The sequence below is a fragment of the Protobothrops mucrosquamatus genome, unplaced genomic scaffold (genome assembly GCF_001527695.2).
Source record: "Protobothrops mucrosquamatus isolate PMUCROS unplaced genomic scaffold, P.Mucros_1.0 scaffold_252, whole genome shotgun sequence".
Classification (NCBI taxonomy): domain Eukaryota; kingdom Metazoa; phylum Chordata; class Lepidosauria; order Squamata; family Viperidae; genus Protobothrops; species Protobothrops mucrosquamatus.
In genome coordinates this window covers 663,856-689,395 of record NW_015386328.1, presented here as the reverse complement: position 1 = coordinate 689,395, position 25,540 = coordinate 663,856, and the positions used below count along the sequence as shown (strand labels likewise).

At 33.2% G+C, this 25,540-nt stretch overlaps 1 protein-coding gene across 1 annotated transcript in view; it reads left to right on the top strand.

Moving 5' to 3' along the window:
• Positions 1 to 24,891, top strand: part of MICU3 (mitochondrial calcium uptake family member 3) — a 52,375-nt gene extending 27,484 nt beyond the window's left edge. The window contains exons 6-15 of the mRNA XM_015830976.1: positions 264 to 346; positions 3,353 to 3,424; positions 4,775 to 4,810; positions 7,714 to 7,809; positions 10,290 to 10,390; positions 10,983 to 11,154; positions 14,783 to 14,891; positions 19,280 to 19,437; positions 21,376 to 21,446; positions 23,769 to 24,891. Coding sequence (XP_015686462.1) covers positions 264 to 346; positions 3,353 to 3,424; positions 4,775 to 4,810; positions 7,714 to 7,809; positions 10,290 to 10,390; positions 10,983 to 11,154; positions 14,783 to 14,891; positions 19,280 to 19,437; positions 21,376 to 21,446; position 23,769 — 899 coding nt within the window. The 3' untranslated portion in view covers positions 23,770 to 24,891. The remainder of the gene's footprint in view (positions 1 to 263; positions 347 to 3,352; positions 3,425 to 4,774; positions 4,811 to 7,713; positions 7,810 to 10,289; positions 10,391 to 10,982; positions 11,155 to 14,782; positions 14,892 to 19,279; positions 19,438 to 21,375; positions 21,447 to 23,768) is intronic.
• Positions 24,892 to 25,540: the final 649 nt, after the last annotated feature.

Here is a 25,540-nt window from a genome sequence, read left to right as displayed (position 1 = left end):
TTTGATGTAGCTGAAAATACATCTGGTAACAGAGATTTGCTGAAAAAAGTAGTGTGGAGGAGGCATTTAATAGAGTTAAGTATAGGTATATAGCATTCCTTTTGCTAGTAATCTTAAACACGTCACCTCTTTTTTTCTTATGATTTGAAGATGTTGTATTCATGTATGAATAGCTGCCAGTGTAGCATACAACTTGGCCTTTAATTTCAGTATAATTCTTAAAATTTTGTTTCTCTTACATCTTTTTTTATCATTCTTGGCAGAACCACATGCTGGTTTTAGAATAGCATTCAACATGTTTGATACAGATGGAAATGAAATGGTGGACAAAAAAGAGTTCTTAGTGGTAGGTATGCTACATGTTACTTTTTAAAATTGTTACTTTTTAAAATGTTTTTTTAACATGTTTTTAATTTTTTAAAACTTTTTCAAAGGAAAAAATATTTTTTGTAAATAAATGTTACTCAAGTTCAAATTTTAAAGGAAAAAAAATAATCTCATTTAATAATATCTATCTTAACCAATTATTCTTCCAAACCTTTACATTGTATATATTTTTTTAATTCTTTGGTTCTTCATTTGAATCTTTTCTACTTGACTAATGTAATTTCTTCATATGATGATGATGTTGATGATATTATCCATTCAGTTGTTCTGACTCTTTGCGATTCTATGGGCCAGATATCTGGGCCTCTTCATATCTTCCAATCTTGCACTGGCTGGTTTCAGCTTTGATAGTGTCCAACCATCATGTTTTTAGGTGGCTTAGTTTCCCTTTACCGCTAACTCTTCCCAATATAATAACTTTCTTCAGTGAATCTGATCTGGCATTTTGAAGGCATGAAATGATAGATATCTAATTTGCAAACATGAAACACAGACATTTTGTAGATCACTATTGTGAAATCAGAGAGGGAAGAAGATTATGGTGCAGTTTCATCTAAATAAGCATGTTTATCGTTTATATTTAAAAGAGCCTGGATGTGAAAGGAGTGTAAATTGTGACCAACATTATAGAATAGGGGCTTTAAGAAAACTTTCCCAGAAACATTTAATGTAAACCAAAGACTTTTCCAGTACCTGCTATTTTACCTTTGACTATAAGATGTAAACGATCTTGAAAGGAAACTGAGTGAGCTTTTATGTAAAGGAAACCAATAAAACAAATTCTACGATATTACTCTTCATGTTGATACTTATTAAGTCTCATTGCATAAAGAATGTGAAACATGATAATGTAGAGTTTATAACACCCAGAGGGTTTTTGTATACAGCAAAACATTAAAAATTATCTAAATTAAGTCATCAAATGCTTAACAGGTTTTTTCTTAAAACACTGTTTGCTTATGTCATAGGTTTGAGGTCAGAGAACAGAGGGATTTTGTTCCCTTGATACAAGAGATGTTGTTTTGTCCTTCAGCTTTCAACAGTCAATCCCATTATTTTGTTTCAGACAATGTTCCTATGAAAAGTGCTCCTAGATTAATTCATGTTCACTGCCGTATTCTTTGGTATCCTGTAGCCGTATTCTTTGGTATCCTTCTACACAAAAGGTTCATTTCCAGAAGATCAAATGAGCTTTATTGATGAATGCAACAAGATCTTCTTCCCTGTATCTGGTGTAAGGGAAATCAAAGCATAGAAGATTTTTTTTTTTAAAAAAAAGGTCTTTTTGCCTTTTCAATTACCAACACTCTTTTTACCTTTTTTAAAAACTAACTTTAGAGTTGAGTCCAATGTGAGCTGTTTCAAATGTTCAAAGAACATATGGTGTAATCTCTTGGGTCAATGCTACAGAGTGCAGGTGGCAGATTACATGATGGAGGCTTCTACATTTAAGAATGTTCTTTCCTTCAAAACCTAATATGCCAAATGAAAGAAATGGGGCTAGAATCCTTCTTACTTAATAAATAGCTTTTTATATTTGGAAATTTTCATGAGAAAATAAACAGAATATGAAGCTATACCTTCTATTCTGAAGTGGTATGTTTTCAGTGGGAACTGTTATATTTTTAATGAATACCAATATTGGGTCAGAGACTCGGGTATTTCTAAAAACACAGTGCATTTGCTAGTTATTAAAATTATCATTAAGTTGTTGGGTTACCTAGAAAAATTTCAAAAGTGAGTGTAGGGTGAAATTAGATATTAAATGTTAATATTATGATTTTATCTGTTGATCCTCATTTCCACACCTGAGTCCCACGTTCATTTGAAATTTAATTCCCAAGTTTAAAAATAAATACATATGATCAAAACTACAATTTTTTTGCCTTACATTCTCCCATACAAACAAAATGCAAACATTTTTTTCTCTCATGCACATGCACACTTACTGTTGCCGTTGTAGGTTTTTTTATATTGCTTTTTATGTTTTATTTTTATTTTTTATATTATTTATTTATTGTTAAATTTGCGTGCTGCAACTCTGGGTGGCTTACAACAGCGAAACAGAAAAAAATGATTAAAAAAATCTAAACAAACACTAGCAAAGCAATGAAAACAATAAAAATTAGCAATAAAAGTACAATAATGTGAATTAAAAGGTGGGCAGAGGGGAAGCGGGAAGCACAAAGGGAAGTGTCAGCTAATTATCCCAGTAGCCATCTCCTATCGGGACCCCAGACCATCCAGCAGAGCCAGGTCTTTAGGCCCTTGCAGAAAGATAGAGGGGTGGAGGCAAACCTTACCCCAGGGGACAGGAACCAAAGTTCCTTGACTGATGGGTTCCGCCGCAAGCCTCCTCTGCCAGCAGAGGTAGCACTGTTGTTTATTGTTGTTTATTTTTCATTTTTATTCATTATTGTGAGATGAGAGGCCTTACAATTCAGAGCAAATCAATTAATAAAAGAATTGGGCTGAGGAAGTTAAGGCAACATACCACCTGATAGGAGGGGTTTTGCACCTATGCCATAATATTAAGTGTAGCATGTCAATCAGGCATGTCTAGAAGTTTTTGATCAAGTTAATTGAATCAGATGCAAACCTTACAAAGTTGGTTTCTGTTATTACTAATAAAAAAGTTGCAGATGACAGTTCTTGCAGGAAACTCTCAACATCTATTGGCATGCATAGTACCTAACGGGACTGTCAAACTTCATTTATTAATAATTTGAGATTTCAGTGTGCTGCTAAACATAATACTGCATTTGTCTTTATCTATGGGAGAATAGCAGTTAAAAGCTATCTAAAAACTATTATATTAAAAAATAAATGCCAACAATATTGCTTATATTATTCAGCTGAAGCTAAGGCTCTTTTTTTCCTACACTGGATCACAAAGTACTGTATATGACTGTGGTATTGTCCATAAATATCATTAAAATAAATAACCATTTTTAATTTTTTTCAGCTGCAAGACATATTTAGAAAGAAAAATGAGAAGAAAGAAAGAAAAGGAGATGAAGAAAAGCGTTCAATGCTGGTGAGGATTTTAAACAAATATTAAAGGGTTTTTCATAATTCTTTGAATGTTGTTGTCAGTAATATATAGGATAAGATTATTACATTAATAATAATAACAGCATTGCACATTTTCTTTTCTGATGAATATGAGCCTTTATCATAGCCCAAACTTTAACTGAAACAGAAATTGTAGAAGAACAAAATCAAGCAAATATATCTTCAGACTGATGGAAATAAACCATTGTTTTTCCGCAGTACTATAAGTTGCACGTATAATTTCAGCTGATTTTAATAGGAAAAACAGGTGCAGTAATTTTTAGCATTGCCTTTCCATCTTTTTTTAAAGTGAATATAGTTTTGACATGGAAAGTAATTTATTGAGCAGCTAAAACTATTACAGCTGAACTAAAATTTACTTTATCTACTGTAGTCAGAATGTTTCTCACATGACTATCATACTGCAGATTTTTCTAAACTGCAGTAAAATACTTCTGTAATTACTTTAATGCTATTTGGTATACCATTTTTAAAAGAAACCTTTAAAATGTTCGCATCATCAATAATAACCACTTTGCTAAAATGTCTGAGTTATGAAGTATCTAATACCTAATATACAGTAATTATAATGTTTTTTATTTGAATGGTACTTCATTATCTCAATTAAAATATCTTATATGTACCCTCCAAAGTCTTTGAGTTTTACTTAAGAGTAATTAATAACTCAAAAGTAAACAAGAGCCTATTGCAAATGTTACATTGGATATTTGCTAATTTGTAATATGTTCATCTTTCTAAGAGGTTCTTGCTTGTGTCAGAAATCCATCTTTTAACAATGTAGATGAATAGCATGGAGGGCACCTAAGCCTCTGGAAGCTTTTACTGGTAATAGAAGAAATAGACACAAAAGAAATAAGTAGCAGGCATAATTAGAAGTTCATAAACAGATCATTTGTACCCATGAAGAGCACTTTAAATAAGAGTATTTCAGATTTTAGAACCAATCTTGCAATTTCTCCTTTCATCTGCTCCAGCAGCTTTATTCTTTTCTTTGGAAGAGCCAGAACCAACCGAAAAGAAAAGATTCTAATACTTTGTATGAAAAATTATGACTTCCTAAAAAAAAATTGTATGTTTGTAATTCTGTTCATTATTAGTCTTACATAACTGTATTTTTAAGGTCAGAATGTGATCTAAAGGTAACTAAAAATCTACATATTAAAATGTGGCTTAAAACCTTAGCTATAAAGCTTAGTTTATAATATATTTTTTAATGTAGGCTTGCATATCTTAGCTAATTGCTGATTTCTTTCCTTTTTTTTACTGGTTTTGTTTTGAAATTCAACTCTTCACTCATACTGCTTTATATCAGCATCTCCAGCTTTATGGATACCACAGTTCTACTAATGTATGTATTCTAAACTTGTTTACTGATCTATAAGCAATCATTTTTATGATATAAATATTCTTTGCAATACAGTATATTTGGCAATGATTAGATTCACATATTCACTAAGCCAGAATGGGCTTCATTTGATTTTGGCTTAGCATGCGTTAATTCAGCAACTGGATCAACCGAATAACTATATAACTATAGTTATATAAACTATGGCTTAGTGTAATTTATGGAGCAATTCATTTTTAAAGCCACATGTTCATTGTAAATCAAGTGAAATTAATTGTTGTAAGCCTAACTTGGAAATTGTTTGGTTCTATAATATTTAGGTAGAAGAACAAGATAGTAATTGTGTCTTATTTATTTATTTATTTATTTATTTATTTATGAATGAATGAATGAATGAATGAATGAATGAATGAATGAATGAAAATGTATATGGCTGCCCAACTCACTCTCAGTGATTCTGGGCAGCTTATCAAGATTAAAACCCAGTATAAAAGCAATAAAAAAGCAATCACTTCCAGCTCTACTCCACTCCAATAACAATAATCAAATAAATTATTTTTATTATGTTGTTCACCAAGACAGCTCCAGATTTACACCATAGGTGGGTGAAAGGACCAAAGGACAAACTGATGGGAGATGCATTTGTTTTTGATCTTCTACAAATATACTGGAAGTTTTTATTTGCAATCTATTCTGCTTTATGTAGAAGTCATATTTAGACTTCTCTGATTACTGTGGATTTTAAATGTCTTAAAACTCAGGACAATGACATTTCTTGACTATGACTTAAAATTCAAGTCTTAGTATTTGTAGTGAGTGATAATACTTTATATATATAAAGCAAGAGATCGGCAGACAAGAGAAAACCAGTTCAATTATGAGTTTCTAATTTTAAGCAATTAACTTTCTGCTGTTTTAAATATAGTCCTTTTTAGTACCAGTAACATTCTTAAATAATGTAAGGTAATAATGAATCATTAAGGACATAGCATAGATACAACTGAACTGAGTCAGAGTAGAGAACTGCTATACCTTCATATTATGTATTACTTTCTCAGATCATTGTTTGATGCATGCAGTAAGCATGCATTGCATGTACTTCCTGACAAGCTAACAAATGTTGGATGAAAATGAAGTATGTTCAGTTTGAGAAATACTAATTCTGTATTGATCATATAAGTATCCTGAACGATTTGCTGGATATTGAGGCAATAATAATAATTGGTGCCCACCAACTTTCAATCATTATCAAGGCACTGAGGCATACAAAGGCATACAGTTTTTCTCTATACAGTCAGTAGTTTAATAGGCTGACACAATGTATTTGTTTTCTGAACCTGAATATTAGGTAGATGTACATCATGCAAGAACAGGAGGCCTCTGTTATTCATTAAATGACAGTCTGAACAAAAGAATCTCAAGCCTGAAAAATTAGGGCTATTTTCATGAGTTATGTTTACATGAGATCCAAAACTTTTTTCTCCTACTCATTTTCAAAATATATACAATGGAGAGATATGTCCCTCAATTTTTAAAATTTATAAATAATCAGTAATCATAAATCCTTTACACAGAAAGATCCACGGACTGCAGAGTGGACTTGCTACAGTTTTTAATATTCAGTTTGTTGTCTCTTTTCCCTATATCACCACTATCATGTTCAATCTCAGTAATTCTCACTTACCAACCATTTGTTCAGTGACCAAAATTATGTCAGGTCCCTGTAAATGGTCATGTGATCGCAATCTGGGTGCTTGGCAACCGGCTCACACTTACAATGTGAGCATCCCACAGCCATATGATTGCCATTTGCGGTAACGCAAAATTAGTTTTAGATAGAAATGTACATTCTTAGGCTTACCCACTTGGAATTTTATTCAAAATTAATGTATTTCTTTTTAGGTAATATTTACTAATAAGAACCTCAGTTAATATTTTGGTAACTCCTAGAAGAATGACAAAGCATTTAAACATGCTGTACACATTATAAACCTCACTTTATCATCTAACATTCCACTAGAGAAAAACTAAAATGAATATAATTTCTTAGCATATAATTAAGAATAGTTTTCTTCCTGAAGAAAAATATCTACATTAGATAGCAGCATTCAAGTGTGTCTGTGTGATATTGAGAGGCTATGCTGGCTTCTGATGAATATTCTATTTATCATTCAGCCAAAGCTGACCACTGACTAAATTTTTGTTAAGAGAGATAGCTGGGTCACTAAATAAATAAAATTTAATGTCCTTAATTCAATTTTACTAGATTATTTTAAGAGTTCTTTTAATGTGATGTAAACAGTATTCCGTATCAGGCTTCTATCAGAGAAATCCATGGGACTTGACAGTCATAACTGGTTGAAGGATAAGCCTGTGCAAATCCTTTCTACCGATAGGCCAGGAAGAAGTTACAAAGCTTCATGAGCCTGGACATAGTTGCTTCAATGATTTTAAGAAAAGTATTTCCTGCATGATCCCACAGATAGTGAAGTGATTGTTTAAAAAATTTGCACAGCCTTACAAAAGGCCAGTTGATTTTAATAAGCCTTAAGGATCTCTTTCTCTGGAATTGATGCACATTACTATTTTTTTCCCTTAAACATGGTGGAAAAATGCATAATCCAGTAATTTGAAATTAATAGACAAAAAATAAAATGTTCTTTCTAATTGTGTACATCTACCTAATGTATACAAATACTCTTTCAGACTTGCTTTTCCATCTGTATGTAATTTAAAACTATATCTTTTAGACAATTAAAACAGTTGTTTATTTTTAAGAAATCATTTAATTGTAAAATTATATGATAAATAAGGAAATGGTTCTCAGATGTTACAGTGTATAGCTGTTCTTGCTGACTGATTTTTTTTCCTCTCCCCAACATCTATGCATTCTCAAAATTCTACAGGTGCTCAAAACAGCTGGAGAGGATCTTGTTCCAAGAAGCTATTGGGACACTCTGAGACGTAGCACAAGTCAGGCACTCTTTTCAGACCTTGCAGAGGTATAATAAAACCTCTGTATGGCCCAAACATGTCTTTCATTGCTTCCCATGCAATTTTATTGTTTTTCATTGCTTCCCATGCAATTTTATTGTTTTTCCTCACTGTAAATATTCTTTAAAAATATTTTTGTCTTCCTTTAGGCTTTTTTTATTTGCCCTTTGGCATTTCTTTGGTACCTGTATGTATTAAGCATTTATCATTGAATTCAGAGTGTTAGTCTTTTGAGCTATAGCAGGGCTTTTCAACCAGTGGTACGGGTACCACCTGTGGTACATTGGCACCTGGCAGGTGGTACGCGACCATCCTAGAAAAGTGGTAGCGGGGGAGGGGAATGAGCTGAACCGGTGGCAGCACTGCACAAGCCCGAGCGAGAGATGGCTGGAGCTGCAGGGCTGTCAGAGCTCAGCGGAAGCACCAGGATCAGCACCAGGCTCCAGCTGGAGCTTGGCGCTGATCCTGGCATTTCTGCTGAGCCCAGAAGAAGTGCTGATCAGCTGGAATGTTGCAGCATCTCCAGGGTCTTGTGATTTACATTCAAATGCTTGGCAACTGATTCATATTTATTATGGTCACAGTGTCCCAGGGTCATGTGAAGTGACCAAAACCTGCTGCAACCACCCAGCAGATGGGGGGAATAAAAAGCAAATACCCCCCACCCCATCTCCGCTGCCAATCCCCAACAGAAATGGTCACAACAATGAAAACCTTGAACAGGAGGAAGAGTGCCGCTGGGTGGGCAGGCAGGTGTCTTGCTCGGCTGTGGCTTGGGGGGCACTTTTTTCAGTGCCATTGTAACTTCGAACAGTCACTAAGCAAAATGTTGTAAGTTGAGGACTACCTGTACTTTATCACTTTTTCCTTTTTTTTCTCTTTTTTTTTTTGGTCATCAAGTTTTTGACACCTTGCTAGGCGACTGGTGGTACTCGGATATTGCCATATCCTAAAAGTGGTACAATGGGTGAAAAAGGTTGAAAAGTCCTAAGCTATAGTATTTAATCTTCACAATGACAGAATTAATATTGTGTCTTGTACACCAGAAATATTTGATGCTTATTTACTCTGTGACATTAAAAAATCCATAATCATAAATATTTTTCCCATATGCTTAGAATTGGACTTTACATTTGAAGGTTTGGAAGCCTCCTCCTGAAAACCTCCATCTGAATTAGGGTTACAGATTCTTGGATATTGGCCTAAATTGATAATCTTCTATGAAATACCTGATAATAAAGCTTCATCCGAGCTAAATTTAAAAAAATTGGAAACTTTTCCACATATATAAACAGTCAGGAGCAGCTTCTGGAGAAGCAATACAAACCTGGATAACAATATAAATACTTTAATGGTTTGAAAAGAGGTTTCTCCTTCTACTGGAAAAAGCATCTGTAACAAATAATAATAAATTTGTATTTTTAACATAGCCTTGACAATGCAAAAATGATATGAGAAAGGAAAAGAAGATGGGAGAAAGAAAAGAAAACTAAATAATTCAGTCCCAGTTGATAAATAAGAACCCCGTACAGCTTGTAAAGGATATGGGCTGCTCAATAAGTCTTGCATGGAGTGATCCTGTTCTTGCATAGCAGTGCTCCTGATGACCTCAGCCAAGCCTGTCATAGAAATGCAAGTTCTAAGAGAAAAAATATTACTCTGCTCTCTCCCCCACCCCAGAAATAATGCAAAGTACTCTACTACAAACAAGAACTGCATTTTTCTACCAAATAACTATATCTGGATTCTGTCTCTTATGAAACTGAAAATTAATTAATCAGATATGAAAAATCCGTACCTGATTTACTACCAAAATTTTAAATAGTAAATTTAAATCAGAAATTGTGAATTTATATTTTAATCTATAAAGCAGTTTCTTGTAATCCCAAACTGCATTCATATTTGAGGCTTTTCCACATAAGTAGTAGAAATCTTGACATTTTCAGATGTATAGATTTTTCTGAGACGCAGTTAGAATCTTAGGGGCAAAATCTGATAAGTATCTAATAAGTTTATTTCCCCCAATAAATTCATTTTTCATTTTTTATATTAAAGAAGCAATTTAAAAATCATTATTTGTCTTTTTTAGCATAATTTAGCTAAAATATAAAACATCTTGTTTAATTTCTGTAATTCATTTCATCCAATTTCAGACTGTTTTTAACTATCACTGATATATCCTTACATCAGTATTTTATGTTTGTTGAATTAAGACATTAATAGATTATTTATGTGATCTGTGAGCAAGATTAATTTTTATTTATTTATCAAATTTAGACACTGCCCATCTCACTTTCCAAGTGACATTAATATATTAATTACTAACTATATAAAATAAATTAATTACTAACTGATTTTGCAAAATATGTATTAGTTTGATGAATGATTTAATGATATTTTAAATAAAATGCATTGTTAATATTTTGAGTTATTTTTGTTTCTAAAATTATGCATTGAATCTATTATCAACTGCTAATGTTTTTTTAAGCGTGCAGATGACTTTACCAGTTTACACTCTGATACTACGTTGCTGATACACTTTTTTGGAAAGAAAGGAAAGGCTGAGCTTAACTTCGAAGATTTTTACAGGTGACTTTATTTTATACTCTGAATATACATCACATTTTCATGTATGTCTTATATTTTTGGAAGGTATTTTTCTGATCTTACATAAAAAGAAAAAACATCTACTTGGATGAACTTGCTGCTAATGCAGCAAAAAAGACAATTTACCATGAATTGCAGAAAAGCCAAAGTAAACAGGCTATTTAATAGACATTTTTTTAAAAAAAAAAATTCAAATAATTATAGCAATGCTAAGAGGAATATGGGTGTTAGATTTTAGCAGATAAATTAATCATATGAATTATTCATAGAGAAAATGAGAATGAGCAATTGAATACAAGCAACTTGATTTCCTACAACATATTTACAAATCTAGATCCTTCAGGCATTGTTTAAAGGAAAATACTTTTTTAAGTATGTTGTTTTATTTTTTTATTTTGGTGATTTGGTGTTTGAAAAATATCATAGCTGGATATATTGTTGCCAGTTTTTTAGTCTCTGAATTAATAGTAGGAAATATTCTGCAGCAAAATTTAAACATTAGAGATATTTGCTATTACTCCCCTACCTACCCCATAATCTTTCAGACTCTGATATCACTGTTTTCATAAACTAGGTTTATGGACAACCTCCAAACTGAAGTTCTTGAGATAGAATTCCTTTCCTATTCTAATGGAATGACCACCATCAGTGAGGAAGACTTTGCTCATATACTGTTAAGATATACAAATGTGGAGAATACCTCAAGCTATCTGGAAAATGTGCGCTGCAGTATCCCAGAAGAACAAGTAAGATTTCCAATAAGAGCTCCAGGTGTCTGCAGAACTTTCATAGCCATATTCTTTTTAGCATCTCAATCTTGTTACGGTAATTATTAACTGAAAAAGTAAACTTTTTCTAAATTATTCATTTCCAGATAGATATGCTTAAATGTGAAAGCTACAATTCATTCATAGCCCAAGACTGAAGATGCATATAGTGCTGATACAATCCTGTGGGAGAGGAGAGGAGGGGAAATAGTTTACATTGAAATACTTTTTTTAAAAAAATGTACAAAATTCCAGAATTACGTTTGTGTAATTCTCCATGAAATGACTCCAGTGCCTTTTATAATGAATAAAAATTCTACAGATGAATCTTTTAACATGATGACAGAAAAAAAAATCCTCTTACTATAATTATTACATCATCACCAATGTCAATGAAATGCCTTTAGATTAAACATTGGCAATAATGTTTTCTGTCACCATATATAATTTTTATGTATCAGATTTTAATGGAACTCCAATTTCAGCTAATTGTTACTCAATTATTTTTCTTTACAAACTCTATGCTAAAATAGACATACCCACATGATTTATATTTTATCATTTAGTAAAATGATTATTTGATTATTATTATAATCAAATTCAAGTTCTATCAAATTACAAAATCAAGTAGAATATGCATCCATAAAAAATGAGCAATGAAATTGAGCAATTCATCATGCTGATTGCTGAAAGCCAGTTTGGTGTAGTGGTTATGGTGCTGGCCTAGAAACTAGGAGACTGTTCTAGGCCTGCCTTAGGCTTGAAAAATGGCTTGGTGACTTTGGGCCAGTCACTCTCAGCCCAACTCACCTCACAGGATTGTTGTTGTGGGGAAAATAGGAGGCAGGAGTTTTAGACATTTTTGCTGCCCTGAGTTTTATATATATATAAATGGTGGAATAAAAATATAATAATAAATGTTGTTGGTATTATTCTTGGCTAAACAGAATTTATCAAAGGGAGAAAACAATTTTTTTTTAGGATTTTTTTCTTCCTGCTTTTATATAATTCAAGGCAGTAAACAGACTTAATACTCCTGCATCCTGTTTTTCCCACAAAAATCTGGTTAGCAGCAGGCTTTCATGTCTAAGGCAGGACTAGAACTCACAGTCTGAGATTTCTAGGCCAGCACCTTAACCACTATAGCAAACTGACCCTCAGTTCACATCTTAACATGAATTAATTTGTAGTAAGCCAGCACTGAGTTCAGCGGTTTTTCAATGTCTAACTTGTGTTGTTATATAAGTAAATAAATAAATAGAAAATCAAAATATTGGGAGAAAAAAGTGTTGTCAGGAACATATTTCAATAATATAGCAATCTAGTGGAAGCAGAATTTATCATTGTTGATATTAAAGGAAGCCTTTCTTACATGGGATATTTTTAGCATAATTCTTATTTGTAGAAGGAACAGGTTTAACTATTTGTGAATCACTTGTAAACAGTTGGATTTCTTTTTAAATACTATACTTTTCAATATACTTCACTTTTGGTTAGGTGAGCTAAGAGGGAAAAAAACAGCTAACATTTAGCAATTTTTAAAATTCCAATCAGTCATGTCTGTTTCTCACAGACTGCATGGACAAGCTCCTGCAGTTTTCTTGACAAGATTTTTCCAAAGTAGTTTGCCATTGCCTCCATCTTAGGGCTGAGAGAAAGTGACTGGCCCAAGGTCAGCCCACTGGCTTCATGCACAAGGCAGGATGAATTGACAGTCTGCTGGTTTCTACTCTGATGCCTTAACTGCTAAACAAACTGGTCATATTCAGCAGTTAATAGAAGCTAAAATACTGAAGCTATTCAGCAGTTAATAGAAGCTAAAACATTTAGTTACTCTTACATAGATATTTCACTTGCAACTAAATTAAGGCATACTATTTATTTATTTATTTATTTATTTAATTTATTTGCCACATATCTCACAGAAGGCAACTTAATACTAAGAACAGACATTAATGAGACACTGAAAGAAAATATAAATAAGCAGGTGCTAATTATAGGAATAAAGGAGACAGAACATTCATAGATTTTTCTACTTCCTCCAAGGAATCAGAGGGCTGGTAATGTGTCTTTGCTTTGCCTCAGCAAGATAAAACTTCAGCAGTGATAACTCAGAAAACAGGAGATGCCACATCAACAGATTGTGAAGACTTCCATTCCCCTGAAAGGATGGTTTGCAGTATATTATTGCTGTTTAATTTAAATCTCATATTTCTATCCAGAGAACAGTCTGTCCTGCTCTGTATGTGAGATTAAATGTTTACTGGCATAGATCAATTGTTGTTTACATTATTTTTATCCTACCTTTAGTTTTATAAATATCTCAAGGCAGCAAATATACAGTATATAACATTCCTTCCTCCATTTTCCCCACAATTGGATTGTATTAAATCTGGTGCCTTAATCACTAGACCAAATTTACTGTTGTTGTAATACATATGAACTCTGTAACTGCCCCTGATTAGGCAACCTCAGCATAGATGTTAAACAATAAGATATCACAAAGATTACCCAACTAATTCAGGAAAGGATGCTGGTAAGCAGAGTGATGGATAGTCCTGGCCTGGCCATTCTGTCCTAGCAGCATGCATTCAAAATTGGCATATTGTGTAAAAGAGCGTGTGGCCAGCTATTTTTAACAGATCTGTACAATTCTATGAACATGACCAAATCTTGCTATACAGTTTGTAAAACCCGATGCATTTTAATCCCATCAATGATCTAACTAACGCTATTGTTTTATTTTGTTTTATCTACAGTTAGCCTGTGGGATTCCAGTAGGTGAACAAAATAGGATACAGAACACATAGGCTGAAGAAATAGAGAACAGTGATTCAGATTTAAATGTTTTCTCTTAATTCTGCTAATCAATTGCCATCACATATCCAGGAGATAATCCCTATCTTAGAATTGAATTGGCAGTGTTAGACAGAAATTATTCTGAAAAGCCTATATCGATAGAACATATAGAAGTTAGGTTAATGAGTCTCAGTATTTTACATGGTACAGAAAGGTCTCTTCCAAATCATTTTACAGCAGGGTATTATATATATTCCCTTGTTATATTCTTATTAACTTTTAATAAGCCATAGCCAGTCATAAAACCCTTGTTATTACTGTATTAAAAATAACATACAGATAATATATTTTGTTGGCATTGATCCATGCCAGTGAATAATTAGACAGCATAATAAACTTTAATTTAGCTGAATCTATTATTTCTGAAGCAAATGAAAACAGCAACTTAAATATTATTAAATACACGGGCTTCCTTAACTTTCTATAAATTATGCTCTTACTGCTTGAAAGCTTTAAATATATATTGTTTATATTTGTATTATATAGAATATTTATATGTACATTATGTATAATGACAGATAAACATTATTAAATATTTTAAAATATTTAATATATTTTAAAAAGACAAATACAGAGGAATTGTTTTATTGCTACCATAGTTTTTCTGAGACAGCAATGAAGCAGTGTTCTAATAAGTAAAGGAAGCTAAATTGCCTGCTTCATTTTTACTGCAAGCCTTTTGCAAGACTAAGAAGGCATTATAGCAACTATCATCTTGGTTCTAATTCAACATTACTTTATTTCATAGGGCATTACATTTGATGAATTTAGATCCTTTTTCCAGTTTTTGAACAATCTAGAAGATTTTGCAATTGCAATGCAAATGTACAATTTTGCAAATCGTTCAATAGGACAAGGTAAGACTATCTAATTTCAAGATGATGTGCTTTTTGTTTATTTATTTTTCTTATTTATCACATTTGTGTGCTACCCAACTCCAATGACTCTGGGCAGTTTACAACTAAATTAAACTAAAACAAGGAAAATACAGTAGTACCCAATTAAAATAAAAAGATAGCAAGAGTGAAAGACTGTACAAGAACAAATCAAAGGGTCTTCATATTTTCCTGCCAAAGGTTTGGACAATGAGACAGGTCTTCAAGACCCTTCTAAATAACAGCAGAGTAGGCACCATTCAGGGCTCAGAGGAAACCTCATTCCAAAGGGCAGGGACTGCCACAGAGAAGGTGCGTTTCCCAAGTCCTAATAGATATAAATCTTGCAAAATCAAATTGTCCAAGGAGATATTATGAGAAACAGGACACAGGTCCTCAAGCAACCAAGTCCTATGCCATGTAGGGCATTACAGGCAATAACCAGTATCTTGAATCAAACAATAGAAGAGAAATTCATATTTTTTATGTAGCTGTCCTTTCACATTTCTGCATCAAATGTTTCATTAAAAATAGAGCCTGAATTCTCATGTAATGTTAAAAGTAACTCTCTCCTTCTAATATCTTACCTTTCCAAAATAAATAAGAAATATTGCGTGTTTTCTGCTAATATTTTGTTATATATTATATTATATATAAATAATAATAAATGGAGAAAAGCAAAGTTTTACATTTTGGCAAGAAAAATCAAAGGTTTAAGTCCAGATTAGGTGAGACCTGGCTCAAAAACAGCAACTGTGAGAGGGACCTTGGAGTCCTAGTGGACGATCACTTGACAATGAGTCAGCAGTGTGCAGCAGCAGCCAAAAAACCTAATACAATCCTGGGTTGTATAAACAGAAGCACAGAATCAAGATCATGCAAAGTATTAGTACCGCTTTATAAAATCCTAGTAAGACCACACCTGGAATACTGCAACTAATTTTGGTCACCATACTACAAAAAAGATGTTGAGACCTTGGAAAAAGTTAAGAGAAGAGTAACTAAAATGATCAAAGGCCTGGAGACTAAAAGATCTGAAGAACAGCTGCAGGACTTGGGTTTGGCTAGTCTAAAGAAAAGAAGAAACGGGTGACATGATAGCAGCATTCCTGTATTTGAGGGGCTGCCACAAAGAAGAGAGCGTCAAACTATTCTCCAAAGTACCAGAGGGAAAGACAAGAAACAATGGTTGGAAACTGACCAAAGAGAGAAGCAACCTGGAATTAAGGAGAAACTTCCTAACAGTGAGGACAGTTAACCAGTGGAACAGCTTGTCTTCAGAAATTGTGGGTGCTTCATCACTGAAAGTCTTTAAGAAGAGACTAGACAGTCACTTGTTTGTGGTATAGGTTGTCCTGCTCAAGCAGGGGACTGGATCAGAAGACCTCCAAGGTCCCTTCCAGCTCTATTCTATTCTAAAATATATTCAATATAAAAGCGGTTGACTTTTCTTAATTGATTTTTCTGCACATGAATGTTCTTTGCATAGAATTAAATAGACCTAATTCCTCCAAAGTTAAATGACCATATTGTAATACAACAAAAAACATGATTAAGTATACTGAGGTGATTCACATCAAGTCTTACATTTGTACATTTCCCCTTGCATTTTGGTATGTGTGTAGTCAAGATTTCAATAATTTTTGCCTAAGACTATTTAGGTAAGATAACATTCAACTATAATCATAAATTTATGAAATTTGTAGATATGAAGGCAACTTACAGTATTTTTTTTTATAATTTTGGACCAGTTTTTATAAAATGATATATTTTATTCAAATTCAAAAACTAGATTCTATATCCATGAAAAAAATGATATTCATTTTTAAATGTTTTCTGTTTGTGTGTGTGTTTGTGTGTGTGTGTGTGAGTATGTGTACATGTAATAAAAATTTGGCAAAGATTTATTTGGTCCATATTATTAATATGGTAATAGTAACCATTGGTGAAAAATTTTAACAAATAGAAGTTTTTAGCATAGATAAATTAGAAAGCAAAATTAAAAATTGGGAATTTGCACAATTTAAGTAAAGGTTAAACATAACAGTAAAATAATGATGTGTTTTTAAATAAAAATGTGACAAATTATTTAAATGGGAAGTAACTATTGTGAATCTATCTTGTTTAGTAAATAAATCGGAGAAATTATGATTAATTGCAGGCTAAATCTCTGTTTAAAAGCTACAAAAAATATTAGGTTCTTTCCTACTAGCGCTTTCATACAACAAATTATTGATGGGTAACATCTGATCTTAAAATGTATTAGAGTACTATACTATCAAGAATTAAAGCTAAAATATTTTGCAGTTGTTAGTAACTAACTTGGAATTACAGAATAGCAGAATAACAGAGTTGGAAGGGACCTTGGAGATTTTCTAGTCCAAGCCTTGATCAAGCAAGAAACTCTATACCAGTGTTGGTGAACCTTTTAGAGACTGAGTGCCCAAACTGCAATCCAAAATCCACTTATTTATCGTCAGGTGCCTGGTGGGCGTGGCCCACTGGGTGGGCATGGCTGTGGTGGTCATGGCTGTGGTGGTCATGGCAGATTGGGTGGGTATAGCCAAGGTGGGTGTGGTTAGTGGGCGGCTGGTTGAAGAGGGACGGTTGCCATCTCTGGGGCATGGCACGCGTGCCCGCAGATAGGGCTCTGAGTGCCGCCTCTGGCATGCGTGCCATAGGTTCGCCACCACTGCTCTATACCATTTCAGACAAATGGTTGTCAAATCTCTTCTTAATGATGGAGCATCACAACTTCTGGAGATAAGTTGTTCCACTGATTAATTGTTATATTATAATTCTATTTTAATATAATTATACATAATATTCTATCCTATTATAATATTATAATTCTATTATAATTACATTGCATAGCAAATTGTTTATGCTAAATTAAACTGATTTGAAGAAAAGAATTCATCCATTTTCTTAAGAGAAAAGAAAACTCCTTAGCTAGTGATTCTACAACAATTTATCTAAAACAGTATTAATTAATATAAAATTAATAAAACCAAAATAATACATTTAAATATCCCTTATGTCCAATAAAAAGTGATTAAAATGACTGAAATGTTGCTAAGTGCACATTTAAAGTATCACTAATATAATTACAGAATTGTGAATGAAACTAAATATTAAAATTTGAAAAGAAAAATAAGTATTTTTGCATCAAAACTAGCATTTATTCAAATTGAATTCTATTTTTTTACTTCTATAATGTGGGAATGACCTCAAGCGACCTTGAGAGATGTGAAGAAGAGATGCTTCCTTATGGAATGATCAGATAAAAGGGGACGGGGAGAGAAATTCTAACTGACCAGATTGTAAAAAGAGACAGCAGGACATTTGTACTTTCAAACAAGATTCTGTAAATGTAGCCTCATAATGAAGTAGAATTAGCTCATCTGCTCTGTTTTCATGTCCAGTCTACCTGGAAAGACTGACTGTTAGGGTGAGTAGACTGGCTGGGTTTATTCAGGAAGCTAAACCAAAATATGAGTTTGTTGCTTTGGTTTTGGCCTAATGAACCGTAACCAAACTGTTGCAATTTGTAAACCATTATATAAAACTGATCTAGGCTACTACAAATTTATTTATAGAGCCTGTTTGCTTTTATTCTAAGATGGCTCACTTATCACTTATTGAGCACATACTCTTGCAACAAGCTCTCCATCCCAGTGGCAGCATGCTGCTGGGATAAGTACTGTAGAACAGGGGTGTCAAACTGCCGGCCCGCAGGCCGGACGCGTCACGTGGACGCCGCGCTCATCCCATTGCCGGCAATGGGAAAACCAGCCCAATACGTTGCACGACGTCACGTGACGTCGCGAGTTTAACATGCCTGCTGTGGAAGCTGCATTAGAGTATTCTGGCATTCAGAATTTCTAGTTTTTAAAACAACTCTATATCACCAAAAGAGTGGGGACCTGGGATAAACTGATGTTGTACGTGACCATATGGTCCAGTTCCTGGCCTACCCATTGTGTACTTTCTGAGAGAAGCTTTTGGTTGAACCCATCACCATGAAGTAAACAAACTAGAGGCCAGGAGACACTGTTTCTCAGCTGCTGTTTGGGTCTTGTGGAATATCAGTATGTATCTCTTTGTCAATTATTATGTAAACTCCTGTGACTCTGTATTGATTTGATAGTATACAGAAACTTGGATAGTTTTAAAAATAGGAGCAAAATTTCAGGAAAAGCTAGAAACTGAGGATAAGAAAAAAAGAGTTTTATTTCTCCCCGGATCTCTGATTAACATTATCACCTTATGTACAATAGAAGTTAAATTTTTGTATATTTATCATGTAATGCCATTGTCAAGCCATCAAGTAGTTTTGTTCAGCACACTAATTTGCTTTGTTTCCTTAGATGAGTTCAAGCGTGCAGTGTATGTGGCTACTAGTTTGAAGCTTTCATCTCATTTAGTGAATACAGTTTTCAAGATCTTTGATGTAGATAAGGATGATCAACTGAGTTACAAAGAATTTATTGGTATTATGAAAGACAGATTGCATCGAGGATTCAGAGTAAGAATCTAAATTATTGCTTAATAATGTTTATTACATCATCAGCTTTAAAACGATATCACTGTTTCCACAGCCATTTCAAAATTATCCTTTTGTTGAAGTTAAAACTATTAATCACGTATGCTCTAGTTCTATCCAACCACTAATATAGAGGACTGGATGTTTGTTTCTTCTCCTTGCTTAAACTGCAAGGAGAATCAAGTTGATTTTCAGTTTTTTATTTAGCAATTTTAATTTTGCCGTTATACTTTATATACAGTACAGGCAGTCCTCAACCACAATTGAGCCCAAAATTTATACTGCTAAGTGAGATATTTGTTAAGTGAGTTTTGTCCCATTTTATGACCTTTCTTGCCACAATTGTTAAGTGAATTACTGCAGTTTTTAAGTTAGTAACACAATTGTTAAGTGAATCTGGCTTCCCCATTGACTTTGCTTGTTGCAAAAGGTGATCACATCACTGCAACTGTCATAAATATGAATCAGTTGCCAAGTGTCTGAATTTTAAGCATGTGATCATGAAAATGCTGCAACGGTCATAAGTGTGAAAAACTGTCATAAGTCACTTTTTTCAGTGTCATAATTTCGAATGGTCACAAAATGGAACTGTTGAAGTCAAGGACTACCTGTATATACATATGAAATGCTTTTATAAAATTAAACTAGTTAATAGTCCTAATGGAAATTCATTAGGACAGTTACTTTATAATTTTGTCACAAATGAATTATACAATAAATCTGCAGATCTTGTGTAATTTTCTATTTAATTTGCAAATTTAAATTAGCTCAGACTTGAAAGATTTTTCAAAACCTCAGGAAACTCTGATATTTCTTTAAAAAGACTAATACATTTTATAGAATAAACATTTTAGATTAACAAGTCAAAACCAGCAACAATTTAAATATATGTCTTAGAAATTGACTGGGCCATGCAGCTGTTTGAACCAAACAACTGAAACTTTCATCCATTTTTCTCACAATTATTTAGTCTGATTTTCTGCTTTTTACTGGATCTCTGAATCGTTTATTCACTTGCTCCCCTAGAAGGGAGGGAAATATCTCTGGAGGAATTTGAAACTATGTAGCTCTTAAAATTAGTTACAAGGTCCCCACAGTGTTCCACATGCGTGTTCACATGATCTATCATTTTCATTAAAATAATGAAATAATAAAATAAAAATAAATAAAATAATGAATAAATAAAAAATAATAAAATAATGCTGTGACACAATCTGCCATTTTTGAACACACGTCCTGCCTAACATACTTACAACTGATTGTTCAAATTTAGTTAATACTCCTATATATATATTGATAAAATCTCATAGCCTTTGAACTTGGTGACAAAATTTATTTTATTACTTCTATTGTAAATATTTTGTCACAATATTGTGAAGATGCTATATTATTTGTGCTAATAGACATTTAGAACATTGTTGTAGTATGATTCTAAATGCACACATGCATGCACACACCCTATTTCCTAATTCTGAATAAACATTGTTTCCCTTGCACATGTATTAATTGCTTTATAAGTTAATTTGAAGACCACATCTTTCATTCTGTCCAATATGTTCTACTGCCACCTTGTGTTGTATCAATGAATTGGCCAAAAATATAGTATTAAATTACCTGAGACAAGTACATTCTTTCTTGCCTTGAGATAGCAATTTTATATCTTTCTTTATAAAGCACAAAGCTTCCATCTTAAATGAAGATTTTAGTGTAAACATTTTGCCAAACTATCCTTTTTCTTTATATAGGAATCTCATGCGTAGTTGCATTATAGTTGTATGAGTATTAAATTCTACAACAAATTTACTGTTTTGTTATAACTAATAAATGGCATTTTTTCATGCCACTGTTTTCCTAATGCTCACTTGTGACTGATTTTGCATGCTACCCTTCCATGCATATTTCTTTGTCTTTTGCTTTTAGGGTTACAAAAGCATACAGAAATATACCACTTTCAAATCCTGTGTGAAGAAGGAACTCAACAGCAGACAATGGTATGTTTTTCTGTAGTTGTTGTGTTCTTGGGCAGTATTTCTAAGATTGCTGACAGGAAGAGTTCACTATTCTCAACTTACTTTTCAATTGACAAGTGAAATTAACTTTATTAGTTAGAGCCAGCCACTTTAGAGATGTGAATGCTGTCACTTGTGCAATTTCCATATGCTGATAGAAACATACCAAAGATAAACAATGATTACATGTCGGGCTTCCTGCACTTGAGAATTCATCACGATTCACAAAAGCTGCATTCTTTCTCATGATCGTAATTTTTAATAGTTTAATAGATGTATCAACAACAACAAATTATTTAGTTACATTCTTCTGAAACTAACATTTTTTTGCTATTTTTCCCTCAAAAATTTTGCAAAGGAAATTCCCAAATAATGTAATAAACTTCAAATTATTGCCATATTCAAATTGCCATTATTTTATTATCTTTTTATTATCTACAGTACCTTATGTTCATTACAAGAAAATAGTACCTTCACCACCAATATATCAATACAGACTAGCATCTCTATTTTCGCCTACTTTTTTATAATTATACTATATAAAAGAACATGTCGTACATTTAGTTCAGAAACTATATAAACAACCATTAGATACTGCCATAATTAATCTATATCCCATGCATATTCTAAATTTGGAAAACATTATTTTTCAGCTTCTGTGGGACACTAACAATGGTTTTATAGCATTAATTCATAAGAGCTATTTTATTTAGTGCTTTTTATTTAAGAAATCCAGTGAAAGGGAAATACAGAATTAAAGGGAGATGCAGTATGCAGGTTAGCAGACTCAGCCGACACTCTTCGTGTTATACATAGAGCAGTCAGGAACAAATTGTGAAATAAGTAGAGTATTTTCCATACAGTATTGTAAACAAGCAAAATGTTATGCTATCCACATAATGAGTGAGGTTGGCAACAAACCACATCTTCAGAGACTGCCAAATGACCTTCATACTACACAACAGAATGGCCACAGCCAAATCACAAAATCTCTGTGTTTTTGATATCAGATCTCACAAAATTTGTTTCTTACACTGAAGGTGCTTGAACTATTTGCATGGCCAGCTTTTCTGTGGATGATGCATTATGGATACCTGCAGTGGTCAGGGAATAGACCTAACGAGTTTCCTTCCTTCTGTAATTCTATGATAAGATTATAGCTTATTTATTTTCAATCTTGTTTTAAAAATATCCAATCAACAGAGACAAATAAAGCAGAACTCCGAGGCTTGCAGATTCCTCAAATAACATGTTTATTGATACAGAGTATCAGTACTTCAAAAATGAAACCAAGTCTGAAGAGATGCACAACAATTCCCCACACAAAGTTAAAAAAATCCCACCCCAAAACTATGCAAGCAACTACGTTTCCCCACTCACCTTGTTGGCAGGCTTTTCATGAAACGCCCAGCCTGCAGTCTCGGGAGCGCCCGATGACCTTGGTTCCCATGAGAGAAAATCCAAGAAAGTCTGTTTTGTCTAGCGCAACACCTGGCAACTCCCCTCCCTTCATGCTATGTGGCAACTAGGAATGAGAAGGAAAAAGATGGCTGCAACCATGCTCATTCTAAAGTTGACAATAGTAGTTTTATATATTTCATCATGCAAAACTTTGTGACAGTGCTGATCTCCTGAAAATGTATCTAATTGCTGGACCAAGCAAGTGAGGCAAGGAGTTAAAAGTATTTGCTTCGTAAGGGTAAAACAGATTTTTTAATATTACTTGAGTGGTAAAAAATAGCCATCTATAGTAGGGCAAGGAATGTATAATTATTAAATTGGCTGTGAAGGATTCTATTGAGGGTAAAAATTGAAAGATTAAAAAAATAATAGTAATTAGAATGCAATTTAACTGACCTGGATAGAGATAATCACTCTATTTTTGTTTGATTTACACAAGGATTGTAATTTCTTACAAATTATTTAGAACAACAGTCCCCAACCTTTGCAGCTTGGCAGCCCAGCTGCGGGGAGAGGGGAAGCAGGCTGTGTGAGTGTCGGGCTGGTGCACACACACAGCTCAACTCACACGAGCATCGAGCCAGTGCACACATGCATACAGTTCAAGTTGAGTTGCACGCATGTGCGAGTGCGCACCAGCCTGCCATTCATGTAAATTGAAATGCACACGTGTGTGTGCCGGCCCAACACTGACACAGCCTGAGGTTGGGGACCAATTTAGAATTCTTAGTTTTTCATCCTATTTGCACATACAGTAACTATTATGTAGTTACTATGTACAGTTATGTACAGTAACTTATTATGTATTATGTCACTGTTAATTATGTTTTGATTCCCTAACAGAAAGACTTCGCATATGAGTTGAAGAACTATGGTGTTTGCATGATGACTGTAATAGGCAAGCACTTGTAAAGCTTCGGAAGCACTTTCTGAACTGAAATATCCTAAGGTGAATGCCAAATCACCTCTACTTTTTCTTTTGCAAGCTGACTACAGAAATCAGGGATAGACCATTAGACCATACATTTTTCAGATGAAACAAGATCTCAAAATTCTGGACTGTAATTTTTAAAGCACTCTACCTATATGATTCAAAATATGGCTCATCTGCTTTTCCTGGAAGGGATTCATGTGTATATTTTTTAATGTTTCGTGTAGTTTTTAAGTGGTCATCTGCAGATTCTTACTTACATTCAACTTCCTTCCACCAGAGTAGAATTATGATTTAATGTTTTTCCCCAGTATTATATTTCAGTCATGTTGAGCCCATGCTAGTAGAGAAAATTGAAATGTAAGTCCTTAAATCAAAAACAAAAGAGTGTGCATTTACATATGAAAATGCTTTAAAAGTTTTTCAGTGCAGAAAGGGTAGAGCAATCGAATAACTTTATGCATAACCCATTTCAGGGATAGACACTTCACAAATAGCATCACTACATTTACCTGGGAGTATTTTTTTTTTTTAGCAGGGTGAGATTGTTTCATTTAAATTCATTTAAATGATCACAGAAGTCTATAAAAATACAGGTGCATTTAGAAATGTATTTTTAAAAATCAAGTGTAGTTTATTTTCTCATGCCATTCCATTTTTGTAGTTTATTTCTTAAGCTGATTAATGTGCCTATAATAATTACAGTTATATAGGAGAAAATATTTCCATCTAGAGTTATCACAGAAACATATATTAAAAATATAAAATGAGATTCATTTTTAAACAAAATCTGATTGTGTGGATAAAAACTGTAAAGCTATCTATCACTATGAATTATTAAGACTTATAGTATAGAAAGAACCTAAGATTTTTTAATGAAAAATCTATAGACTATTTAAGTTGGATTTTTAAATTCAATTCTGATGTTTTTCATTATTGGCATTAAGTCCTTTAATTTAATTGATGTAAAGATGGTAGCTTTACTCCAGCACTTTACTATAACATTGTAGATTGATCGAAGCATATTGATTTTAAATTTTATAATGATGTATAATAATACAAAAATAAATGTATATTTATTTATTTATTGTATGCTGTTCATGAAACAGCTTGGATACTAACAACTGTGAGCAGAATTCTATTTACAAGATGGATCTCTTGCCCTATCTTCTCCCTACTGCTGCTCCTATAAGGGCTTCTGAAACCATAGATTGTGATAGTATGAGAAATCATCAAAGATCTCCTTTTCCAAAGCAAAAATCACTGTTTAGATTCCAAACTATTCTTTTTTGTGCTTTCTTTAGACAATCTGCTAAAATACTTTAGAGGCAGTAAATGAAGAGAATTTGGGTAACTGACATAAAACATACAGTGGCTTTTTAAACTGCTGCTACTTATCTGGTTTTCATAACTGTAAAAGGAATGCAATACCTGTAGAAATATCTAGCATATTCAGCCACGAAACTTTACTATTTTTTTTACCTACAACATTTATCTCATATTTTTATATAAGCAAAAGGATTATAAATATAGCTTCCATTAATACATAACATTAGTTCGCTTAGAGTACAGCTCTATACGAGAATGAGCGTGATAGGGGACAGCTGTGAGGCACTGTCTCCATAGCTTCTTTGCCTCACAAATAAGCCTTGAAGCTGGAAGGATAATATTTCTCCCCATTTCT